At 34.6% G+C, this 27,756-nt stretch overlaps 1 protein-coding gene across 1 annotated transcript in view; it reads right to left on the minus strand.

The window, feature by feature from the left end:
- Positions 1-27,756, minus strand: part of LRPPRC (leucine rich pentatricopeptide repeat containing) — a 93,298-nt gene that overhangs the window by 43,142 nt on the left and 22,400 nt on the right. Inside the window, exons 12-23 of the mRNA XM_050894409.1 lie at positions 24,425-24,543; positions 23,698-23,791; positions 20,425-20,494; positions 17,217-17,244; positions 14,835-14,892; positions 13,604-13,710; positions 13,314-13,391; positions 12,920-12,973; positions 12,095-12,208; positions 10,759-10,889; positions 9,230-9,315; positions 7,400-7,604 (exon numbers count right to left, since the gene is read on the minus strand). Coding sequence (XP_050750366.1) covers positions 7,400-7,604; positions 9,230-9,315; positions 10,759-10,889; positions 12,095-12,208; positions 12,920-12,973; positions 13,314-13,391; positions 13,604-13,710; positions 14,835-14,892; positions 17,217-17,244; positions 20,425-20,494; positions 23,698-23,791; positions 24,425-24,543 — 1,144 coding nt within the window. The remainder of the gene's footprint in view (positions 1-7,399; positions 7,605-9,229; positions 9,316-10,758; positions 10,890-12,094; positions 12,209-12,919; positions 12,974-13,313; positions 13,392-13,603; positions 13,711-14,834; positions 14,893-17,216; positions 17,245-20,424; positions 20,495-23,697; positions 23,792-24,424; positions 24,544-27,756) is intronic.

Below are 27,756 nucleotides of genomic sequence, written 5' to 3' on the forward strand. Positions count from 1 at the left end.
ACCAAAATGTATTTTATGCTGGCCTATCCATGTGACATAGAGCCATGGCACTAGTAAATTAGTGCATAAGATACTGACTTCCTTAAATGCACTTATACAGGAGCCTTTGAGTAGTAAGTACCAGTAACAAGTACAATATTTCCATTTTTGTTATCTCAGTCCTTCGCTTAATTTTTCCCTACATATACAGTATTAACACCTTCAGAAGTATACACAGTTAAAATGCAAAACTGAAAAGCCATAAAAACAATCAGATCTGGAACTTAACAACAAATATAAATTAACATTCTATATTGTACAACTAACAAAACTAAATCATCTGCTGCAGACCCTTTTTCAAAGAATTACGACCCAATCTAAAAAAACCAGACCAAAACCAACAGAGGACAACCACTGAAACACTGGTAAAACAATATGTGAAGTTATTCTTTGAAGGGGAAGGTTTAAACTGAAATTGAAACAAACCAAGACGACACGCACAAAATGTAATAAGTAGCCAAATAGTAACACTGCATTTTAGATTTCAAAGGCTTGTCAAATAAAGAGTGGTGGAAGTAGGCAAGGGAAAAAAATAATAATTAAAAAAAAAAATCACTTAGCAGCAGCAGCTGAAGGCCATAATAAAACTGACTTGAAATAATGATTTTGCATTCCTGAAGCAACTTTATTATTGATCAACTGAACTTTAACAAATTAAGATATTACTCTTAGAACGAGCCAAATTCAGATGTCCTGTCCTCACATTGCATTTCTCGTGCAGCACAAATTTTGCTTTTTCAAAGAATGAACTATCTAGACTACTATATACTACTATCTTCATCTAGGCTAATATTTTAAAAAATTTACGAGTAAAACACAGAAGGAGAATTAATTTTGTTCAGCAATACAGGCATTCTGAAAATGAACCTAAGATGATGGATTTCTACCTTATCCCCCTTACCGAGCCCTGTTTACAGTGCATCTTCTGGCACCCCATGGAGTCATTTGAATTTTTGTCATTTGGGGTGAAGACTAAATTACAGGTTAATTTCAAAACTGCAAGTAGATGTTGCAGGCTAGATTACTGTCATAAAAGAGAAATACTATGGTAGTTACCATAGACAGATATAAAGCTTTATATAATCAGTATTTTTCTCCTGCTTTAGATGCAAGTTCAGTTAACATCTAAAAGAAAAAAAAAAAACAGTTTTACAGAAAACTACTCAATTTCTAAGGAGGCACAACAACATTTATACATTCAAATTAAAGTTTTCAGTGATAAATCTAGCTTTTCAGATTGATGCTTAAACAGCCATAGTATTGTCTTGGCTGTATTCCTAAAGGATTAAAGTGACTGTTTTTAGGTCAAAGCTATCAATAAATGAATGAATAATTGGAATGTCATTCAAACAGGAACATTAACAGTTTTCTAGTCTCTAAAGGCATACTTCTGAAGGCATTACTACTGTATACGCAGAGAAAAAAAGTCAGCGAAGAACTGAGATAACAAAAATGGAAATATTGTACTTGTTACTTACTGCTCAAAGGTGCCTGAATAAGTCTGCGTCTAAGGAGGCCAGTATCTTACACACTTATTTACTAGACATTTGTTTTGAATCCATCGAAATCCAATATATTTGTTCAGTTGCATTCGAGCAACCAACCAGTCATCCACAGTTTACTAGAGAACAGGGTTTATAAAACAGATAAAACTTGCAACAACCAACTATAAAACAATAAAAGGTATACAAGTTCATCCTCTACAAAGAAATTGTTTGTACTACTACTGCAAAGAAAAAACCATCAAGCTTATCTTTGTACTTAATATGATTTATTCAACAATCTGCAGTACTTCTTAATTGTCACAAACTGCAGTTAATTCCAAGTAAGTATCAGCAACTACTTTTGTAAGCAGTTTTTACAATCCTGTTAGAAAATGAATGAAAATGAAAATTAGGAACTTACTGTAGGCTTCAAATTTCAAGTATAGGTAACATTTTAATGTGTTTCTTGTTATGACTCACTAACTTAAAAAAAACTGCACAAAAAAGATTTTCCACATTTTAAGAAAATGCTATTTAGACACAAGGGTTTCAGGCTTGGATGTTTAACAAACAGCTGTACATTTGAAAATATTTGGCAGTCTTTCTGTACGAACTTATGAATGTCAAGCACCCTTTTATTTTCCCAAAGGATACTTACTACACTACTATATTAAAAGCCTGGTCCAAAATTACTATTTAATTAATATGGATCAAGTCAAAAAGGAAGTAAAGCCCATATACTCATAGCCATGTTGGAAAAATCTGATTTCCAGTGCCAGTCTGGACAAAATAGTATTTAAAATGTGAACACAGATGATCCATGCTTCATTTTGAATTGGCCAGATACTACAGCTTTAAGTCACTCACAAATATTATCTGTTCAGGGCTAATACCTGTTCCACTTAAAGATTAGGTGTATTTTTCCCTCTCATTGAAACTTGTTCTTTTAAAAAAGAAGATACACTACTATTTTTGAATGATGGAAGGAGCCTCAGTCATCACTGTATTATGCTTGGCCCTTATGTAATCCCGGAAGAGTCCTACTTTGGCATTATTTTTCAACTAAATTGATGCCAGGGTTAAGATATTGTAAGCTTTTGGATTCATTTGGTTTCTGTTTATGATGCCTATGAAGTCCAAGATACTATGGCCACAATCTTCCAAAATATTTGAGTGGGCAATTTTACTCACACAAAGCTATTCGAAGAGACAAAATTACTCAGATGTCTAAGTGTTTGCAGAACACATTCTGTAGAAGGACTGGCTATAACGTGCATGGATATAACATCCCCCTTCAATTTCAACAAGCCACTCCCCTCTTGCTTCAAGAATGTAGCACTAAATCTAACCCTTTTACTTGTAATAAACAACTTTCCCAACCAGAGAGTCTGCCTGATAAAAATAAGACTCCAAATATTGATTTTAATTGGAATGAAGTGCTGCAACATTATGCATAAAGCTTTAGTGAAGTGGCAATTTACCTAAGGGGTTTACTGATTGAAAAGCTCTCAAACCTGAAATCACTAGAGAGGTAGAAAGAAAAAAGGGACTCTCTGGGGTGGGGGTGGAGGGTAGACTGGTAAAACAAATCCCTCTCTACAAATCTGAAGCAGATGTTAGTGTAGAGGGAAGTCAATTCAGCAAGGTACAATCAGCTTTACAAAAATTATTCTGTTAAAAGAGAACGGGCTCTTGAAAGAGCTAAATGTTTTTCTGTTCATTTGCCATACTAAGGAATCTTCAAGGAGACTGGTGTTGCAATTACAACTAATCCTCCCCAAAAAATTAACTGTGTTGAAGGCTTTGTAATTTCCCTAGGTACAATTTAGCTGTCACTTACTTTAAAATTTACTCAAACATGCGTTCCGAACAGCACTAACTTCACATGTCAAGTGCTTTCCAGCCAATTGAGTCTAAACTGGAAGTCGGTGTTAAACAACTGAATGATTAGACAAGATAGCTCATTTCCCTGCTCTTTTGTTCAGAATAAAATGCCACATTTACATTATCAGACTCAACAGGATTTTCTGACAGAGGGAGAAAAAACCCTACTGAACACTGTCCGTACCAAGCACATGAAGCCTGTCATTTACCAATCATCCTTCAAAAAGCAATAGCCATGAATGTAACTTAATTACGACCCAATGATCCTTGACGAAAAATCATCTTATCACTGTCCTGTCCCCATAGGGCAAATGAGACACTTTTGTCCTTTGGCACTGATGATGCTAAATTCCTAATTGCAATAATGGAGTAAGAGAGCCAAACATCCCTAATTTCATTGCAACATGTAAAGAGTTTTAATACAAATATTTGAAATAAAGCCACTAAAAATAAGGAAAAAAACCTCTCCTCACTAGAGATAATTTCCCACCCCCCCTAAAAATATCACCTAATTTAAAAAGATGCCCATTTTTAAAAGTAAATTTAGAAGTCATTTAACTTGTATGTGCTACAGAATCATCTCAAACAAAATCATAGGTGAATTTAAGTCTGTGAAAACAGCAGAAGAAAAATTGTCAAGGCACTGGATTCACGCTGTATCTACTACATAAGAAACTAAACAAAATGGTTTTATACAAGCTTAATCACAAACCAGCACACAATGCTTTACTGGACAACGCTGTATTAAAATACACTGATCATTTTTAAAGAAACACAGTCTAGCTATAGCCTTCTGATCGTTTAAAATACAGATATTAACTGCTTGCATTCACTGACTTAAAACTACAAAACATTTTGTTCATACAGTCTACAACATAACATTCTCATAGTTTATCGGCAAATTTTCTTCCCTCTCTGTAAGAGCACTTCTGATATAGGGAATTAGTAAAGTTCAAACGCAAAGATGTTTTGTTTTGTTCCTTTTCTCAGAGGTGATATTACTCAAGGAGAGCAGAAAAATTTATGTTAATGAAGACAGGAACCATATCAAGTTTTTAAGATGTGTATTCCTATTTTTGATTGTACGAAAGTTGGCTTGTGCAGCTTTCTTGGAGGAAAAAAAAAAAAATCATCAGTAGTCACTGTATCCATTAATTTATCATCTTGTAAATAGGTATTATCAAACTATCGTACAGCATAGGAGCAGCTTAGCTTCACAAACCTCTTCAGTTTTATAAAATGGCTCATGTTCAAATAGGTTTTCCCTGACAGTTGGTAGAGCAGGTAAAAGCCAAAACAACAATCCTTAAAATTGTAAGAAATTTTATATGGTGTAGGTAAGACAACCTTTTCCAATTATTAGCAGTTGGAAGAACCAGTTCAAAATAAGACATGTTTTAACAAAAAGTACAAGCTCTTCACATCCTTGCAGATTTTAGAAACTAAGGTTTTTGTCATACTGTCCAAGGCAGGTTTATCACCTTGAATGACAGAGCAAGATTCCACATGTGGACTGTCTCAATTTTTAATGTGATTTCACCATCTTGAGAAACTGTTCATAGTAATAAATAAAGATCATACAATTAAAAGCAGGGGGGTGGTTCCCCTTAAATTTACTCAGGGTAAAAAAAACCTCAAGATAGTATGAGCTCTCTCTCTCTAGTTACTTCAGTTAAGTATTTCTCAAATTATTAAAGGCAAAATGTACATTCTACTAGAATATTAGATTTTGTTAGCTTTTGTCAAGTTATACTGTTCATCAACATTTTTTTTTCTTTTCCATGCTCTGCTGCAAATTGTCACTTCTAACATGCACTACGACTTAATAAGAATTTCAGAATATTCAGGACTGGGTACAGAGAAAAGGGGTAGATAAAAACATTTTACACCTACAATTGCTGAAATCTTCAAAAGCAAATCACAGATTCCTTTACAAACAATTAAAAAGTTTGAAATAAATTAAGAACACAAAACACTAGCGCAACCACTGCTGTGGAACATTAAAAAATATCCCAGATATTTTCAGAGGCGTGCTGACAACCTGCAGGTAGATGACAGCATTTAAGCACGATACTTGAGCTGTAGGATGGCAAATAGTAAGCACTACTGCTGAAAGAAATGACTAACACTTATTTCAGTCACTCATAACTTTCAAAAACTCTTAGCATCTCCAAGACCAAAAAAAAAAAAAAAAAAAAAAAAAAAGTCAGTGAAATTCAGTTATTCCTCCCAAGCAAATTATGTGGAAAAAGCTTCCCCTTTCTGTTCCATCTAACATTGGAGAGGAAGCAAATCTCTCCACCCATAAGGTGGAGAAACCACAGGAAGTGAGCTTACTTTGTATTATATTTATATATATATGAAATGTATTAAGGGTTATACAGGTGGGTATCAATGACTTGCAGCCATACAGTTCCACAGTATGGAATTACTTTCTCCTTTAAAAATCTAGTCTCATCAAAAGTCCCTTTATTAAAAAAACTTTTTATAAAGTTTTACCGAACATTTATAATCCAAAAGAATGTGGAATCAAACTAACATAACACTCTTAACTGTCCCCCTTTGCATCCACACATAAATACATCTTTATTTACATCATCATATACTACTTCTCAAGTGAAAAGAACCTAAGTAGCACCATGTACAACTTGCATGTCAACGTGCATAAAGCAACTACACAAAATGCAGCTGCTCTTACTGCACACTGCAAAGCATATCAGATATTTTTCCGACACATTAGTTACGTATGATTGCAGTTAAATTACTTTCATAAACATCTGCCTTATCTTGTGATGTAACCAAGGCAGTGTTGCTGACTGAAAAGATGTACACCATATTCTTAACTGTTGATCACTACACTAAAATACTATTTTTAGAAGAGAATGTACATGCCTCTACCAAGAGTTACATCTTCTTGACAAGAATTTTGAATACAGAAAACGTTAAAGACCTTGCATACCCCAAACACTTATAAGAACTAAAAAACTCTACATGTTAACAGAAACATTAATAAGCATCTGAGGCTGACTTACACGATACTATGAAAAATTCACTTACTTCATAGCTATTATATTTAAGCCAAGAACATTTCATATACATGAACCAAACTGCAAGAAACTGATCAATCACTCTAGCTGCAAGAGGTTAAAATCAAGCGATTACATAAATGATGTAAGAAAAAATAAAAGGATTGTGCATATAGCAAAGGAAGTGAAAAGGGACTCTTGGCACAATTTTAGTAAGAAATTGTCATATAGTTCATATGTACGTTAATTCAAATATCCTACACCTCATAATGAAAATTTATGCAAAGGAACACGACACATAGAATTACAGATACTTCCTACCAGAATGAACGTATGAACTTCCTTTTCTCTATTAAATGGTATTAAAAGTATATATGGTGTGGGAGGGGGGATCACAACAGACAAACCAGACAGTACTTTCTTTGAATTTTAAATTCAGCAACACAGCAGTCTATTGGCAATAACATCGAACTATTTGAACTATATGAATTAAAAATATTTCAGTGTTCAACAACCGCCCTTCAACTCACCTGAGATGTACTGGATGGCACAGCAAAATAACGCTGTTTTGATGGGAAAATACATACTACTTAACCACAAGAGCTGAGAATATATACCTATCATGCTCTAAATAGCTATCTTGTCAAACAGACTTTAGAACCAACTAATTCATAAGCATATTCCAATACATAGCCACTTGATCTCTGATGTGTCCATAAAACACAGCTGTTGTTCCCAGAGACCACGATGTGATGTATAACTGATGAAAACGACTTATCTAACTTGAGAAAACATATTCATTCATTACTATTCCTAGATCACTTAAGTATTATATGTGTGTGCATGTGTACGTGCATGAGCACTTTCAAACATGAATGTGCAGCTGCGTATAGCATACACAGGTCATATAACACAAATAAATATCATATCATAACTTGTTTCATCTGAAGCCCAAACATAGCTTACTTTTCAAGGTGAACTGTAATCAGAGGGGAATGAAGGACAGCAGTTTCTGCCAACCCCAGGTTCACAATGGTCTCATGTAATCGATTCACTGTTTCAACTTCACCTCGGATGGCAGCAGCATTAAGAATGCGGAAAAAAGATGCAACTGTTCTGTCTGAGATAGGAACATCTTTCTCTTTCATCTCCGTTAGAATGTTAATAGCATCTACAATGAAACAACACAAAAGACCCTTAGGTAATTTCATGTAGGGAAAACAAACTGCTATTAAAACAGCATTTCAAACCCAGCAGGAATGTAAATTCTGGCGTATAATGCCGATTTCAAGTTAATTACTACTTGCATTTCTAAACGAGACTACAATTATAAATCCACAATAGCATGGTTTTATCATTTTGCTGCAACTTTGACTACAAATTATAGATAGGAACTGTGTGCCCACTCTGCACCACATAACCCTGTATAGTCTGCCCTATAGCTGCAAGATTCTACTAAATGGATGCTTTTATCGTTCAATGCTAACATCTGCTAAATCACTCCATTGTTTCTTCAGCAGATGGCTTGTCACGAGGCCAGATAATAAAGATATGTTTACACTGTATATACAGCCAGACTAATGGTCTGATACCGATAGGGCCTGTTTGCTGTGTCGATACTAATTAACCAAGGAGAGCCAATGAAAGCTTTCTAACAGACTGCATGTTAAAACATTAGGTTCATTAAGCTTCATTAGTAAGGCAGAAACAAACATTTTGGTATATGGAATAAGTGCATTTTTATAATGTTCTTAATTATTGTATAGACAGAATGTTTTGACCGCTTTACATTTGGCTACATTTATGGATTGTTTTACTTTGAGGGACATTTATGCTCGTAAAAGCAAGCTAATCTTTTCAAACTGCTTTAATGTAGAGGTGGTCATGATCTGATTTATTATGATTTGGAAAACATCAGCTTTGTTTATTATTTTTTCTAACAGTAAGCTTAACAAGAGGCCAAGACAAATTTCAAAGAAAGATCTTACAAGAAAAAAAATTACATAAGCTTTTTTATTTTATAGTGTTTTACACAGAACCATAACATTTTGTTTCTAGGCTTGGACCACGCTTTTACGGTGTTAAGTCTTCTACAAAATCATAGAACTCGATATTCAGAATCACCTATTAAAGTTCATGGGAGTCAAGAGTTCTTTTAAAGATCAACCAAATCATGTAAATTACAGAATTGTATTAGACTAAATTACAGAAATTAAAGAGCTAAGAGCTTAATGCAAACATCTAGAAATATAAAATAGGCAGTTTGCAGAACACTCATTAAAAGCCAAAATTTCCAGGCAGTTAGACAGATACACTCTAAAATTCAATAACACACACATAAAAGAATACTAACAGAAAAATATATACTTTATAAAAAGTTAAATGATTTTTTGCAGTACTTGGCTCTTAAGAGAAGGTTATGTTTATAGGTTTTATGTTCAGCCTTCAGACCTTCTTAAGCAAAAACAAAGCCATTAGTCTAGGCACATACGCAATTTGTGCCATAAGTCATGATCTTCAAACTCAATCCAAACAGCAATGCTAATAAAAACTAGCTGCAGAAATGCAAAAAGCACTGAGCTGTGCAAATGTAAATGACAAGCTTGCCAATCCATTAAAACTAATGGCCTGCACTGTCCAAGCATCTCTGGTTGAATTCACATGCAAATTTGTATGCAAAATGTTCAAGCACTTTTCAGGACATGATATACCATTAATATCAACTCACATTTTTATTCTTGAGGCAAGATACCTTTATTATATAGCAGAAACACACAATGAAAGCAAATGGATTACCTTCTAGTCTACCATGCTTTCCTAAGACTTCTACCAGCGCTACGTACTTTCCAGTGTCAAGAGCAACAGGTGAATTCTTAGGGAAGCTAGAAATGAAAACATTAAGAATTGTATCAACAGCAGTTCACATTTTATGGATTCAGCTTAAAGAATGATTTTTAAAACTACTTAACAGCAGCATTAAGAGCTAAAAGTCATAATAAGTACTAAAGGAAAAATCCAATAGACTTTAAAAGATGCACCTTTAAAACGTGATTTAAAAATATTATCCACACACCTTCCCACCCCCAAAACCCAAAAGTTATATTTTAAAGAGCCAAATGGTTTAATTAATTATTTGGTAGTTATTGCATAAAATAGGGTATTTCCCAGAAGCCTCGGAAGAAAACTCAGTCTACATGGCTGGGGCAGGCCTATATTCTTTATCAAAAAGAATATGAAACTATTTGCCTATAGTAACAAGTTAAAAGCTACTATTTTAAAGTTTCTGCTATGTATTTGTTTTCTTTTTTCCGGAAGTTTTGAAATTAATTCCTTCTCTGTTATTTCTTTTTGTAACAATTCAAAGAATCACTTCTTAGCAATATTATGCTACACTTGAGGCAAATCAGTAAAAATGTGCTACTGCAGTGAAGCTCCACTATAAGACTCAATTTTACTTCATGCAAGCTCACCATGGGGATTGTGTGAGAGTGGCAATACAGCCCAAACCAATACACTACCGCTACTTGCAGAGTGGCAAATTTCTTGATATTCATAGCTCAATCATTTCACATAATTTCAAACACTAGCAAGGTGTAATGAGCACCTGCCTGCTAACCTACTGTAAAACCAAAGCAAATACTTTGTGAGTGCACACGAGAGAGAGAACCTGGAAGTAACACATAACTTGTTCTATATTCACTGTAGAATCAGACCGAAAGGAGGCTTTCAAGGGAAAAAGGAAAGGGGCAAATAGAAAGATGATCTGTAAGAATTTGCTCCAGGATAAGTCATGCATAGCATGTTTTAGCTGGGAGTTAATTTTCACAGCCAAGATACAAAGCTCCGAAAATAAAAAATTTAAAGTAGAATGCTTGTTGACAGTCTTAAAATAATGTCACTCAGAAACACTACTATTCTAAAGAGAATATAGGTGCAGCATATTCTAAACACATTCTAGGTGCTTTCTAACACACAATACAGGTACTTTTTTTTCCCTCGAATTAAGCCAAACTTCAATTTAGACACTATGTATGTTTAAAATAAAAACAAAAATGGACCCTACATAGCAATTTACCTTTTTAAAAAAAAAAAAAAAAAAAAAGATAATTAGTGACCATACAAAGTAGTTGCTTCTGATGTTCAATTATACAAAGCAAATTATTTGTTTCAAAAAACCACACCCGTGACTCTTTTAAATGCACATACATTGGTGGGAAAAACTAATTAAAAATGGATGAGGGGGTTAATACTCAACCTACTTAATTCAACAAGGTCTGTGTATCAGCATAAATCTCTGTGACATGTTTCAGTGCCGGTGTACTTACACTTTTTCTTTCAGGTTCATTGCCTCTTCTACATTATCATGTCGACAGCACAAATTTATTAAGGCTGCATAGCCACCGACAACCATGTCCGGTTCGTATTTGGCTTTCACTTCAAGGGCTTTTTGCATATTCTAAAAAAGGAACAAAGCAAAGATGTGAACTAGAGGAAAAGTCAATATGACATTATGATTCTTATATGTTCAGTGTGCAGTTACATGACTGCTTTAGTGCTTTTAGTAGTATAAGATCCCATTTGAAAACACAGTGCTGTAATGTTTTAGCAAACTTTAAGAGTGAAAGTTATTTTGCAGAAATTATCTTTCTAAAACACCTTTTAGATTAACTTGAGAGTAGATTTCTAAATAAATTTTCTTCCTTTATGTTTCTATTTCTAGCATGTTTTAACTTAAGACTTTTTTTTAATCCAGACAGACACTATAAACATGATTAACTCAAATTCTAAAATAGTTCTTATTTATTAGGAATTCGTAACAATTTTCACCTGGTACACTGCCAAACACATAACAAAACTACTTTCTAAAGAATAAGAAACTACTTAATGATCTCACAGAAAGCTTATTTTTTTTTATACATTCCTATTCATACATTTGACCACTTTGAACTTACAATGGTGTTTGCTTCTAGTCTTATTTCATATGCAAAACTGTAGAGACAGACAGCTGAGAATCACTTTCTAAATTGTATTCTTAGCAACAGAGAATATTGTGCTATCATCTGCACGACTGTTACTGTTCCTATATATACAGCTTTATAGGCAGGATCATACTGAACAAGAAACTGAATAAAAGTGTGGTGATACCCCACAAATTACAGACACACACTAAATGAATGTAAACTACAGCTGGACGCCTGCCGAATGAAGGCAAGAGACCCTTTATCTCAGAAGAGCGTTCCTCCTGCAGGAAAATGGAATTTCAATCCCTGCATTAACAACCTAGTAATATTTGAATTGCAAATGACTAGTGCATGTATCAGTTGCTTGACAATCTAGATATAAGAGACCGGAGCCATGGCTTGAAAGGACATTTGGCATGTATGATAAACCTATCACAGCTGTTACTATCATTCACTTTGCAGATTATTGTAAACAAACTTCAGCAACCCCAAAACATGCCATTCAAGGTGTTGCTGAAATTAGTTAACCTTTTGATTTAATTGCTTTTTGCACTTATGTTTGATTTATAAGCATCAAACCATGAAACGTCAAGCACTGCACTTGTCTTTGCTTAACTATGTCTTTCCATAATACAGTCATTTATGTCCCTTTAAAAATATAGCTATGTGTTTCCAATTATCTCTGCATTGCTTAAGATACCTCTTCTTCACAAAGAGCATGTATGAGTTGCTTCAAGACATCTGTAATAGGCTGGTTTTCAGCTTTTCGCTTTTCTAGTTTCTTCTCCAAAGCAGACACGTCAGATTTAGCACTCTAAATGGCGGTAACAGAAAGAATGTCAATTGCAAAAACACCCTTCCCTGAACAACTTGTCGGATCACTTTAATAAGAGACAGACAAAACAATCTTCTTCTTTCATAGTCTAAGAAATTTTTTAATCATTTGAGGTGCTTTTATCTGTTTAAATAGTACATACTAATTGAAGATTTCAGTCAGAATACAGTAAAAAAAGCATTAAGCAGCATATCTACAAAGGTCAACATTACTATTTCTCTCGTACTCAGTTCTTTGTGTTCAAGGAAGTAGGGAATAGAAGCCTGTTTCTTTTTCCATCTCCACTCTGCTCAGATCAGAGATGTAAAGACTTGACACTCCACCATTAGAAGCAGTATGGATTTATATGGTTCCTGCCACTCAAGTGGATCACTGTAATTTACAAGCAGGAATTAAGCCTCACACCACCACTGTTAACTAACTAGAAGTTTCAAAAAAATATTTACTAGACAGGGAAACTGAGGCATGAAACCTCAGCCAACTCCAAGGTCAAGTATCAGGTCTATGTGAAAATCTGGATAGCCTTTACTCCTGCTCTGGAAAGTAACCTCTGAACTTCAAATGGTAGATTTAAATAACATTAATATACTTCCATGATCTGAAAGCTAGTGATTACACTTCATCTAAAACCCATATCCAAACATTATTATTACAGTAAGAACAAGCATAGCTATCTGTGAATTTACTTACTTCTGGAATGTTGTCTGTAGACAGGGTCTTTTTATGAGACAGTAACCTTGCATCCTAAAATGTAGTAAGACAAAGATATCACTAATCCCCCTCCAAAAGTTCAATCTCTAAGTAAGCATATTATACTAAAAATGTTCAAGTTAATTATATAATTGCAATGCTAAAAAAAGTTGTATTCTGCAGCATTATTACATTGACTTGAAAAAGCACTTACTAAATGTATCCCTTTCACATATGAAATGAAAACAGCTTCAACAGTGAAAAGTCACGGAAAGGTTAAAAGGCTTACATATAATCACTGCATAAAGATATTTATTTTGCAAAGGAGAAGATATTCACAGACTACAGATACTCCATTTTTTAGCTTCAAAGTAATTGCTGTAGAACCACAGACCTTAATTAATTCAGGAACTTGAGAGGAGTCCAGCAGTCTGCAAATGCCGCTGTAGTGGGTTGTAGGGATAACGATATTCTGTACCAAGAGGTGGGGAAAAAATTATATGAGTTTTGAAACACAACCAAACTGAAATTTGTCTAACAGAAATTATCTCAGACGTAATTCAAGTCTCCAGCTCTTGCATGTCATTGAGAAGTGGTCTGGTTGTACTTAAAAGCAGCAATTTCAAATCTAATAGATACATGTCAGGCAGGACAGGCATTATGTAGCAAAAAATGAAATGGTACCATCTTCTTCAGCTGATGGAAGTATTGTCTCAAACGCTCCTCCTTGGCCTGTACCTCTGAGTCACTCATGCTGTCAATCAAGTGATAAAGAAAATAGCCAACAGCTTCTGTGGAAAAAAACAAGAGAAAGCATTCCACTAAAATTACCGAGACTGTCATGTTATCAAGATTAATTTATAAGAAATCATTTTGGTGTGAGATGTCACCCTGATGAGAGGCTCTGAAATGGCAACAATGATCACTGAGGCATAGAGATTATGTGGTTTGGGAGCACATATCTAACTGGTGAGTGAAAGGAATATTAATTATTTTCAGACCTAGTGACAGCTTTTCAGTACAGAATCTTACTTCAATCTATTTTTTCCACTACTGTGTGACAGAAGTGGTACTGCCCAAGGCCTTCCCCCCCTTTCCTGCCTGCTACCCCAAATAGTTGCCACAAATATTTTGTCATTGCTCAAGAGAAAAAACAGATTTCTAACACTTTGCATGTTTATTCTGTACATTTTACCCATTATATTCCATTACAAAGCTACATTAAATATCGTAATATTAATATAAAAACATAAAAATATTTTAACCATTAAATCAACTAATACTGAAGAAGTTGCCTATTAGCCAACGAAAATCAAGATTAATAGATTTTAGCAAATAGTGCTAAGCTTCTTATCTATGCAAATGTAAAAATATATGGGGTCCTGTAGCCAAGAATAGGAAGAGCATCAATTATTGTCTTCTCAAAGGTTAGCTTTCCCCATACCCCCTTGCCCCTCCAGCCCCGACAGGAGGAAAAACACCCCTGTTTTTTAAAAAACAGATTATACCAAAAAAGTATACTTATTTCAAAGTAGAAGACTTGGGATGTTAAGTGCCATTTTGCTTCACAAAATCGTAAGAGCTACTAAAGGTAAAACTAGGTTGAAAGACTGCTTTTCTTTTTGTAAGTATTTAAGCACTGATACTGTATTCATTCTAAATCTCTATTTTGGTCAATAAATTTAGAAAAATAAATCATTATCATCAAGATTTGTTTATAATTCTAAAAAAAAAAATCTCATAGATCTCACAAAATATGCTCTGATTATTCGAATCAGGATTTTACCCAACATGTTTTCAAATTTCACTTTCAAAAAGAAGCAATCAGTGTTTACTGTTGTAATCCCTCAAACCCATCATTACACAGAAGAACGGATTTGTGGATAAGTTACAATCATAGAAATTGAAACTCTACCAGTTGGTCCTGGAGGCGTCAGGCAATAACGTTCATCCTTGTACAACAGTTCTGTTATCTGGTAAGACAGAATAATCGCACATTGCAGCCAAAAGAAGCAAGCAAGGACAAATAGTATCTGAAATTGAATTCTCAAAATAATAAAGCATTTCTCTGTTAAAGTATTATTCTTTACCACATCATAGTAATTCCCTAAGAAATACAAAGAAGTTTTTTTCGTAAATAATAGGTTTTTCTTGAAAAAATATTGCAAACAGAAATGCTTTCTGAGGTATGGCTGTAAGACAGACACTCTAGTATTCTGTTTATGTATCATTCTACAGAAAGTTAGCTATCATAAGACATTGCTTAAAGCAAACATTAACCAGTGTCACTCCTGGAGATGCTACAATTATGTTCCAATTTACCGAAAGGCTGAAATTGGCCCATAAAGCTTTTTTTTCATTTTTATTTTGAAAGAAGCAAATACGTAAAGAAAATAAAGGAACATGATTTATCATGATCTGCTAGATTTAAGATAACTAGTACAGCTGTTGTAAAGAAGTGCAATTTTGAATGACAAAATACGTCTCCATAAAAATTAATTGCATTTGACTAAATTTAGCACATGTTCTCAGTCATACAAACTGAAGGAATATATAGATTTTACTTCATCAGAGGAAAAGAAGCATTTACCCAAGTCCCCACATCCTACCTACAAATACTTTAACCTAAACTAGATCGCTTTAAAAATCCATTTGACTGTTCTTAAGGCAATTACATCAACTTTAGTTAAAAACTGAGATTTTAAGTATTTCAATAATTTTGCTTTATCTGCCATGACTCTAGAATGCAATCTCAAAGAAGTTAGAGGGAGATGCATTCCCACTGTCAAAGTGCTGTGTTTTAAGTAATGACAAAAGAAAAGGAACCCCACCTTCAATTGTTAATGAAAATGGATAAACAAAGCCAGAAAATACCAAATGTGCAATGGAATACCGTATCTATCACTTCTCATTCTACCAACCCCACGGACACTGTGCACATTTAAACTACAGCTTTCTTCTGCCCTTTTGCCCTCGTCCTCCTATGACAAATCAACACACAGAAGAACCTACAACTACAATAAAATCCAAGAAAGTCATGATAACACAGTTCTCCTTCTGTATCAAATCTCAGAAAATACCAAAAAGGATGGATTACAGAAAAAAAATGAATGTGTAATTATTTCTAATGCTAAGTATCTATTTATTTCTCAAGTTAGCATTTCTTATTTTAGAAGGTTAACACATGCATTTACTCATAAATTTAGAGAAGACAACAAAATGTATCTTTCTTCCACTGTGGAGAACAGCAGAAGTAACTCTAGATACTACTTCATGTGCAGACCATCATTACTTCAGTCCTCTGACTGTCCTTTAAAATTAATTTCATAATAGGAGTAATAAGAGATCCCCTTTTTTTCTCTCCCTGTCCTCCCTTTTTATTTTTTAAATGCAAAAAAGGAAGGAGAGAGGCAGAGGACAAAAACATCCTCTCACCATAATCTTCACACAACAGAAAATGGTAGTAAAATACAAAAAAACCCTGCACCTCACAAGCTGTACCTGATTTATACAAATCATTCATCAATGACTTTCCAAATTAGAATTTCCATTTCATTCCAAGATTTCTTTGCAAAATCTAAAATATACTGCAAGCCATATACTAGTTTATTAGTCAGCAGGTACAGTATCGAAGAAAAAAAGACAAAAAGCACAGTGCATCCCTTCCCAAATTCTGTAACCACATCCCAGGCAGTATCTGACAACATCCCCTCTATGCTAGTGCTCCGCAAAATTTATTGACCAAGTTATACTGCAGTGGCTTTCTACTGTAGCCCACACCAGGGAGGGCAAGATGATCAGTCATTTCCCCTTGACTTCATCCAGGATATTTCTTTTATCTGGCTTTGCCTTCAGTGTTTTAAGTATAAGACAGAAACTTTAAAATTCTAATTGTGCCTTATTATTTTTTTATTAGTACTAGTGTGGGGATAGGAAGAAAGTTTAGGGAAGGCAAGAAAGGAAATTAAACAATGTCAGATCACACAACCATGGCAGACTTTGTTCCAGAAGCTACAACTATATACTACCTTCAGCTGTAACAACATCGATCTAGAAATTGCAGTAGCATAAGCTACACTACATGGTAACACCACACTTGATTTGTCACAATTACACTTAACTGTCCAATTTGAAAACTATTTCATACAGTTGTACAATCAGCCACTGACAAAAGTCTTGCTCAAATTAATCAAGTCTACAATTATCAGGCTCCGAATTCAGATTTACAATAACGCATCATAAACACACAGTGCCTAAAGAACTTGATTTTATTTACAGCATTATTATCTCCACTTACCTTGCTCCAAAGATGTACATCATTTGAGCTGAAGAGGGCAGCAAAGGATAACAAATTAAAAGCAACAAAATGATTTTATTCTTGTATCTTTTTTTAAAACAACACAGATCATTAACACTGAGGATCTTATTAAATTATTTAAATAAAATTAAAATATACTAATTGCTACATATTGTTTAAAGGAATTTTGTACAGAATAAGTATTGTACTTTTTACTATACTGCATATGGTCATAGTTTCTGCTACATAACTTAAAATAATGCAGCAATCCAAACAGATAACTAAGACTACGAAGAATATATTTTAGTTTTAAGTTCAATCTTTTAACATGTCCTAATTGCACTTTTTTATTTTATACTTCATTCTATTTAGCATTTCAAGACCAAAAGCTTCACTCAAACAAGTTGCACTTTATGTAGCAAATACTTGATATGTGTAATTTGCTAGAGCAAAAATCTAGACTCCTGTGCATTAAAAATTAATTTTTAGTATAGACAGATAACTACAGGCAGCTATAAACGCATTTATACCATGCAAAAAAGTAATCAAATCTCTTACTTAAGGTATAATGTTTATTGTAGTGAGATAAATAGATAATATTTAAAAAAATAGAAAACAAAACATTGAAGAACTCTAATTTCTCCCCTCATAGAACAGGAGAGAACTTGACGGAGAGCACTTCTCTGTACATCATCAGGTTACAACCAAAGACCAAATGTTAACCAGTTCACTAAAGTATAAAAACCCTGACATACTAAAATGTTAACCAGTTTACTGAAGTATAAAAAACCTGACATATTGCTACAATTTGTAGAACATCAAAATTCTTGCTAGAAGCTGTAACTTTTCAACAACTATAAAGCAGCATTAACCTACACAAGGTTAAGAGAAAAAAAAAAACTTAACACCTTATTTCATCTTCCTATAATTCTCATAAGGGGAAAATAAGATGTCAGTCTGAACAGCTGCATAGAAACTTGAAAGCATTCACAGAAGTTTAGGATTGTATTTAGGAGGTTCAAGCTTATGAAATACTTATTCTTTTTGTGCAACTGCCACTTGTATTTGAAAACGAGTCAAATGCAGGTCCACACGGGGGGTGGGGGGGAATGCTATCTGTGAGGTTAGTTAAGCTTAGCTGGGTGAACTCGCTCCACCACTGACAGCATGACAATGAACTGCAGATATCAAATGCATCAATTTCCTAAAGTACTTGACTCTGAAATAGTAATGGTACATCAGGCAGATAGAATGGGAATACTTCGAAGCAGTTACTAGAGAAGAGCAGCTCCAACAGAAATCTATAAACTAGTCTGCCACAGACATTGTTCATGTGTCCCTGGTGTCCATACCCTGTACTTTTGTACGCCAGTCCTAAACTCCGCTCATTTGAACACCTGAGACCTGCATTTAGTTAGAAAATTTTGCTGCGGTCCTTACAAAAGGTACAAATATTCTTTTCTTCTATCCTATCATATCCTCAAGCTTCATTTTCAGGCTGTTCTAGCCATTAAGTTTAAAGCAGAAAAGGAAATATGAATTGGTACACTTTCAGAAACAATATAAGGGTAAAATTTGGGCACAGGCAACCTTGCACATGGCTTCTGAAGCCAGGTAGCAATGAAGGGAAACAAGAGATATTAATATTAAGGAAATAAAAAAAACTTATGCCACACAAGTGGCAAGGAAAGGGGGGAAAACAGTAAGCTGAAGTTAAAAAAAAAACAATTAAAAAAACAAACAAAAAACCCCCCAACCTTAGCTTCCCTCAGAATTCTGAGATTTTTAGCCCAAATGTCAGATAACTATTGAAATCGTAACAGTAGTAACTGTTCCACTGCTGAGGAGAGTAACTGTTTCACTTGAGGAGAGTATGATTCTTCAGCTGCTAGTTTTCACAATACAAGTTGGTAACATTTTAAAGATAGTTTAAATCACATTCTGAACACCTGCACAACTCCAGTGGTAGGGGTGCTTCATGCTAGCATTGGTTGTGTGTGGTAAACATTGGTATGGCTTCCTTTCTAGTGCAAGTCCTACTTCAATTGAATATTTATCTATACTTAGAGAGAAAATGTGTTTCAAAAATCTGTTACTTTAATTAATACATCTGAAATGGATGATCCTGGGGCTGACTACTAGAAGGAATAGCTAAATACCCCTATTGGATCTAAAACATTATTTCACTTATCCCTTGCATGTCAGGGTCAACTAGGGCCTAGTTAACAAACCCAATTTGAACACTGGTTTGCTTTTTCTCCTCCTTTTCCCATGGTAGAACAGGATCAGCTAGATAGAACTTGCAGTTTACTAGGAAATTATTTTCGTCATATTCACCTGGTATGTTTTACTAATATCCAACTATACGTAGTTATATCTCATAGCCATTACAAAATTTTAGGAAATAACTTAGTCAACAAAATCAGCCTTCAAACTCTGGTCCTGAGTAATATTAAGTGAGCTTTCTGGTTCCCAGTGGTGCAGGTATGCTGCAAAAAAAAAAAAAAAAACCTCATTCACAGTCCTAAATGTTTGACTGGGGCAAACAGTGAATGATAGAAATGCTTGTTAATTCACATATACCTGCATAAGCTTAAAACAACCCTGCAAGTTACCAAGGAATCCTCCTTGCAAAACGGGACCATACGGCTGTGAATACAAAGTCATGGCAATGTAGCACAATACTAGGTGTGAGCATTCGGGAGTCGTATTAACCCAGAAAGCACAGAAAGCTATGAGATGTAGTAGAATATGCCTGGCTCCTACTGGTATTTCACCTTCATTAAACACCCATTTACTTTTATGGTTAACAGTACTAATCTTTAGGGAAATCTTACACTAGCATAGCAATTTATAAACAAAAAAGTGAATAAAGATAAAACCCCAAATATTTACTACCCTGAGAAGTTTATATACTGTCAAATACCACAGAATAAACAAGAACAGTGAAGTTCTTAATCTACTATATATAATACTTCAAAGGTATGCTCATATATAGCAGAGGCAAGGAAACCAGGGAGAGCAGAAAGGAACAAAGATATCCCTCAGATCTGCTACACCTGGAACCCTAGTTTTAAATTTTCAAACACGGAGTGGGGGGGAAAAGACTGCACAGACTTGCGCTCAACAAGGCAAAAAAGAGAGGGAACTTGTCTACAGAGGGGAAAAAAAAAAAAAAAAAAAAGAGGTATTCATATAGCAACCTTACCTTTTAAAACCCAAAATGAGGCTGTTTCTAAACTGACGAATATCAATACGAGGTGTGCTTGGTGAAGACACTGTAAATGAAAGAAATGTTTCTAAATAGTCACCGTAAAAAAATCCCTGAACTGCAACAAGTCAGTAGGTCATGTAAACAGGGTGTCATTAGAAGAACTATTCTGTTAGTTTAGTAAATGCTAACAAACATTTGTAAATCAAAATTTCAAATACCAGGCTATTTGAAACAGTCCTGGTTTTATCAGTTCTAAACCTGCTCCATTTCAAAAGGGATCAAATATTCTAAAAGAGAGATTTTTCCTTCTTCATTGCCTTTAATGTCAATAGTTAATACATGAGTCTTTTATATATTCTAGTAATAGGAGTAAGCATCTTATCTGTAAAAAAGTACAAGACCGAAGAAAATATTATGGTCCAAAAAGCAAAAACAAACCCCAAACAATCCTAAAAAAGAAAACCTGAGATATTAGCACTGGAACAAAAAAAGATCCACCAGAGGTAAATGGTTTGCTAACTGTTTCAGACTGAATACCTGCCTTAAAATAGGCTTTACAATTTTGCCTTCTATTTTTTTTAATTAAAAAAAAACCCAACAAAATCCAATGACACTTTCTTAGGTGTTTGCTTCTGCTGGTGTAAATTGCCTGACAAGAAAGAAAAAGTAGTTCCATATAAAGTGCTATCCACTGAATTAAGTTAAACATAAGGGGAAAAAACAGAAAGATACATAGTTCTAAATGTTGATATTTACAATATTGGTTGAACACAAAGGAAACTGTAAAATTACTTAAAATTAGGTGTCCCTGAGAGGTCATTTACAGTTACGCCCTATGTCCTCATCTTTACATCATTTCTTGGCTAAACATTCCAAATCATTTTACCTTCTTCCTCTAGAATTGCTGTCTCTCATCCCAGCACCATAGTCCAGCAAATAAAAAAATACAGCAGTAGATGCATTTAAGTCCTGTATGAAGTTATTATCATCTGACTTCACTATCACAATAGAATTAACCCTTGTAAAAACCTGAATGCACTGGGCCCTTTCAGCAAGGGCTGCAATATGGTATATGGTAGAAGAGAACTGAAATAAAAACACCAGCTCTATAGGAACCTGGGAAATAAAAGGCAGGAACAACATGCTAAAACCACTCCTTGGTATAACTCCAGGCATTTAGAAAATTAAAAGTTTTAAATGTTGGAATGTTTATTTTAGTTTGAAAATCTCAGGTAAAGTTGGTTTCAAGAAACCCTAAATACAAATCCTCCTCCAGTGGTATATTAAACTTTTTGCTCATAAAAAGACGAGCAGAAAAGCATCTTAGTATGCTCAACTGCTGGTGACAATCGGCAACCTGGTTTCCTTAGCAACAAACAAGTCTGAGAAAATCAAGGGGCTGACAATAAAGTGGAATGGAACTGCATGATAAAGGGAAAAAGCGGCTCTCATGTACGCCGCCTTATGCGCCCAGATTCCTCAGCTGATGCTTCGTAGTTTTCATCTTGTCAGTAGCAGAAATCTCTACATTATAAGGCATAAGAAGCTGAATCAATACACCTAGATAGCAACCAGCATTAATAACCAACCTTTGCCTCCCCCAACTACACGGATGAGACAATCTTGAACTATTTTCCATACTGCATCTATTTTTCCCTCTTTGTAATACAGCAAAAGGAGCCAAGTAAAGAAAAAAAAAAATCAGCTGTTTAATATCTGTGCCTTATCATTACATAGGTGCTAATTAGATTTACTAGCATTCATTTCAGCTTGGTAAACTATTTACGGGGAGTACCTTCCTTTAAAGCTCAAGTTCAAAAGAAATTTTGTATGTCTACATGAATTATTAACCCTAGTCTTTGTAAACAGAAATACCACTACAAGATTTAAATTCAACACACAGACAACAGCTAAATAATACACTATGTGAGGCTAATTTCATGACAGTAAGACAGAAGGCAGCCTACTGTATGTGCCTGTATCATACACATTTACCATATATCAGGCACACACATATTTGTGCCTTATAACTCATTAAAACCTGACTTTTTCAGTTAACCAAAATGAGTGTTGCAGGGGTGGGTCTACTTTTTCATGTAGGTAAAAGAAAAAAAAAAAAAAAACCAAACAAAACACTATTCCACTTTCCAGAAGCAATTTCATTCCTCCCAATAGTTATCTTTTCAAAAAAATTTCAAAGTTATTTTAGGTACTTCATTTTTCATGGTTAATGGTGTTGGGCTTTTTTTGTTTTGTTATAAGAACAAACAAAATAATGGCAGAATGTAAGGTGAATCTTAAAGATTCACTAACTGATAGATCTCCAACACAAAAATTAAATCACTGATTAGTAACTACTCATTTAATTTTCTCATTTTCAACACAACAGCTTCCCAGGGTCATGGTGTATAGACTACATATTTCTATATTTGTTAAATAAAACAGTTAATGACAATTGCAGCAAAAGACTGCTTAAGCTTTTTCCCTGAACCGTGGACACATAAAACTGCTGTTTAAAAAAAAAAAGAGATCTTTCTGTATCAGATTTAGTCCAAATGTAGGTGTTTTATTATTGTCTCAGTATACTAGGCAAATAAAAACTGTATTTGTTTTAAATTTTGAAGAGAAACATATATTCCTACTTAACCAAGCAAATCATCCCATCCCATACATTCAGTTCATGTCGTATATACGTCAATGACATAATACCTTTGCAAGCACTGAGCATCAGAACAGTCTTTGGAGAAAACTCTTAAAAAGGGATTAATTCATGCTGTTACAACTTCATCACCTAATTAACCCATCAAATTCATACACATAACTTCCATGACCAACAGATCAGCAGAGCACCCTCAGGTTAACATCAGTGCCTATCAGTTCTTTAAAGCTGGTTCTCAAAAACAATTCCCACACAAACAACTTAACAGTCATTCTGCAAGGCAAATTGTTTCCTTAAGCCCTCTAAGTACAAGAGGATCATAATCCTACCACAATCACAGCAAAGCTGTGATTTGTAAATATCTTATATGTAAATCTTATGGCCAGGTTCAATACTAAAAAAGAATTTAACCATGATTATGTTGTCCAGAACTGGTAGTTTCAAACAGTCTGACATCTCATCATAGAGGACCTCATATAATAAAAGCTTTGCTCAAGTTTCCCACATATCTTTAAACCTTGTATATTAATACATGTAAATCTCTTAGCCTACAACCAATCAACACTACCGCGAAGTACGTAGTGACATGCAACATGAAAAATACTTACATAGAGAAAGAACACTGTTCAGTCTTCCATGTGCTGCTTCATATCTTATTTCTGCTACACAAAGTCCAACAGTTTCAAACAGGCAGTCATTTTCCTAGAGATAAAGCAATCAATCATTGGAAGTACACACAGAGAAGACCTTCTGATACTTCCTATTTTTGAACGCTTCCTTCCCAAAGGACATTGGCATTCTTGTATTGATAGCTATTGAGAACATAGAAGGTGCTCTAAAGAAGTCTACATGGCTAGCCAGATAAATTGCTGCTGATCAAAAATTATCCAGCTTTTGTATTGAAATCAATTGCAAGAGACAAAGTTACCAAAGGCAGAAAGAGTGGGACAGTTAAACTTAGTGTGTAATTCTGAATTCTTTAGCAAGTTTAAAAAAAAAAATTCACCAGAAACAATTGTAATACTTCTAATCCCCACTAAAAAAAGGACATCATTCATTCATTTAGTTTTCCACTTCAGGAAACAGAAAGCTAGTAAGTCTTGAGCAAAATATTTTGGTTAGCTCTGAAAAAGAGAAAGAAAAGCAGCAGGAGAAAGACACAGTGAACAAACCGTCAGTGCAACAACTGTTTCAAAAGTAATCTAAATAGTCTGAGCAGGCTTCCTCATACCAAGTTCATGTTTAGAGCACTACTGGGATCTAAAGTCTTCACAGAGAATATAGAAAAACAAGCCATGCAATAGTCATTTTTATGAATTCTAAACATAAACTCACCTTCAGCTGGGCACGGGCAGTTTCACTATCAGCAAAATTTTTAAAAACATAGTCTGTGTATGTTTCTGTATCAAGTTCCACCCCCAACTCGTGCATCACTTTGAGGACCTCAAAGATACCTATCAAAGCAAAATTGGTAAGGCTAAGCATTTCAGAAAAATGAAAACTCGAGACTCAACATTTTAAAATAAATGTTGTTTTTCAAAAATAGGACTTGTGTCCTCAATTTCCCTCCTTGAAATTGCCATGCAAAATCCTGCATTTTTATTTTAGGTGTTAAAGTTCTTAATTGTGAAACTAAAAATAGATTTAATAAACTTCCTGTTCTGTGCTGTACTATCAACAACATGAAACTCTTGGCTAGTTTGGAACTGCTACTATACAAAGTTATTTCCTGACACAGTGAATATATGACAGTGACTCTTAGTCACGTTTGCAAAACATCTTTTAGAGCTATATATCAAAATATCCATATTATTGTGCATAAAAAAATAAATCTGAAATTTGGTGTAAAGTATATAATCAAATTCAAGATACAAATGCATTCTTCAATACATAATACATTCTTAGCTTTGTTCCCAGTATCCAACCCTGATCAGCAAGGCAAGCTTTCAAGATTTGTCTCTAGATTTGTTTAAAACAAACAATATTTTTGTAAGCAAACAGGTCAATTACTATATCAATGTATCAGCTTCAAACTGGAAATTCAGAGAAAGGCTGGAGTCTCCCAAGCCCCAGTGAAGCTACATTATAACTTTTACAGGGTTCAGATCAATTCACACAACTAGACTGTATATTACTCCTGTAGATATGCATTTGAAGACAACAGATACCAAATCTTAATAGTTCAGCAATTAGAATGTAGAGTTTTAGAGTATATGTCATGCTTTTTAATAGCTCACACTCCTCTGATTTGCAGAAACTTCTTACAGTAACCCTAGCTAGCAAACTCTGAACCCCTGTCAAAACCAATACAGGTATTACCATTTTTTGCTGGTCTAAAAATGATTTGTCAGTTGCTGCAGGACACCAGTACCAAACAGCATATGTTTTTTTCAACTTGCATTTCATACTTATTACTTTAAAAATGTAAAGTTTCCCAAGTCCCTGTCTTTGCCCTGGAGTGTCACCTATGGAAAAGTGACACTTCCATGAATATTTTATGCAGTGCACTATGGTGCAAATAATCAAATGTGAATTCCCTTTGAGCACTTGAAAATACATGCAGGCAAGTCACACTAGATTAAAGTCGCATCATCTGTTCGAGTTTGCCTTAAACAAAACTCTGATTTTGGCCCAGAATCTGCAAAAATATGAATAAAGAATTAATTACAGTAAGTCTTTCTTGATACCTTTCAAATTTTGACAGCTAGTTTCTATTTCATGTTTTCAACTTCCCAGAAAATACATTAAGTCCTCTTATGCTGAAACCTTTTCAAAAATAAGTGTATCTGTATCACTAGAAAGTAGTTTGAAGACCAAGAACTAGAGACCATAGTGAATAAGGTGTGGTAAACTCAGGGGATTTGAGTTCAAATTTGTATCTAGAACAGAGCAGAATACAGGCTTGTTAAGCATCCCCATTCCCTAGTAGACATTTGTCACAAACGTCTACTAGGGCACAGTTCCTGAGTAGGAAAGGGCATCTATGACGATTAGAACACCAGCACAACAGTGAGATGCAGATTAAGGAGGAATACCAGTAACAGTGCTGCACGTAGCCAAGTTAATTGCAAACTTAAAAAAAATGCTGCCACACATTTCTTCATTTCTAAGATGGCTGATGTACCATTTTGGGGGAATAGAAGATTAATGAAAACCAACACAGAATCCTACAATTTTGCATACATTTTCTACCTCAGCAACAGCGGAACTACTTTATTATCACATAAATATCTTCCACAATACAAAGCAATGAAACATTTCCACTTCAATCAAAATACTATAAAATTGTCAAATATATGCATGAAACAGGATTTGAGCATTATGTGTGTGGACTTTTAGAAATTCTTTGCTCCTCATATTGGAAAATACACTAACCTCTTCTCTCTCCCCAAATCAAAGAACAGACTAAAAAAAAAAAAAAAAAGACAAAAGTGCAGCCGCATTTATCTAGAACAGTGGTATCCCAAACTTTTTTGAGAACACACCCCCATGTATATTTATTTAGAAATTATATACATGTACTACTGTACTGATATGTTATGCACATTATAAAACATACACAAAAATAGAAAGCAAAAAAGGATGAAATAATTATTTATTAACAGCCCGCTCACACCCCAATAGATTGCCTTGCACACCCCACTTTGGAAACCACTGACCCAGAAGACTGGGTATGACTAAAACCCACGGTAAAGTCTTCTGGCCATCTCCCTGCTTGATCAAGAACAGGTTTTTGAGATCTTGGGCTGAGAGATGTAAGGACTGCAGGAGCTGAGTATGTAAAATCAAACCATAGAGTGAGTGGAAAGAGGACAGAAATAGGGAACAAAACATAGCCAAACTTCTGTTCTCCTTTTTGTCAATACTGGAAACAGCACTCGAACACCCCAAGAGAACAGATTCCAGCCTCAAATCAGTATATCCAAGAACAAATACAGAAGAGATGAATTACAAGATGGTCATAATATTTCTGTGGTAGAGCAGAGCAACTTGCTGCTTTTCAAGAAGTGAAAAGAGAGACTTGCATTTCAGTCCACCTGAAATGCAGGGTTTTAGTCAGGGTTTTAGTGTATAATCTGATACAAGATGAATCTCGGTGCCAATAACAGTTTCAGATCCACCACACATTGATCTTTTAAACCCTGCAAGCACTTTCCATTCCTAAAAGCCTAACAGCACTTACCAACTTATATAACAGATACACATAAAAGCAAGAATGCCCCATCTGAAATTATTTGCCTGTGTAAAATGACTGACAAGAGCTCTTTGCTATTTCATAGTGGTTAAGTTCTCTACGGTGTATTTAAAAATGGCCTTGCTTAGTTTCATTCCTCTTAGCCACCACTTCACTGCTACTTTTCTTTCAAACTCAATTCCATAGTACAGAAGTTAGGGAATTTCCTTTGATATCCAGTGTCAGCTTTTGTCATAATAAACATTAGATAAACATATAATTAAACGTTGCTAATAGTTATATAATTGTTTGGGTCACATTATACATACTGATTCAGACATTTGTACCCTGCAGTTCTAGACAGGTTGTTGCTTATATTCTGTGTTCTTTAATGATTTAGTCCACTGTCTACATCCTATCAGATTTTTAATAGTTTTTCCTCACAGTTCTTTTCCATTTTCAGCCTTACCTATACCGAGATGCAAAATTACAC

Source organism: Gymnogyps californianus, chromosome 3, assembly GCF_018139145.2.
Source record: "Gymnogyps californianus isolate 813 chromosome 3, ASM1813914v2, whole genome shotgun sequence".
Lineage (NCBI taxonomy): Eukaryota > Metazoa > Chordata > Aves > Accipitriformes > Cathartidae > Gymnogyps > Gymnogyps californianus.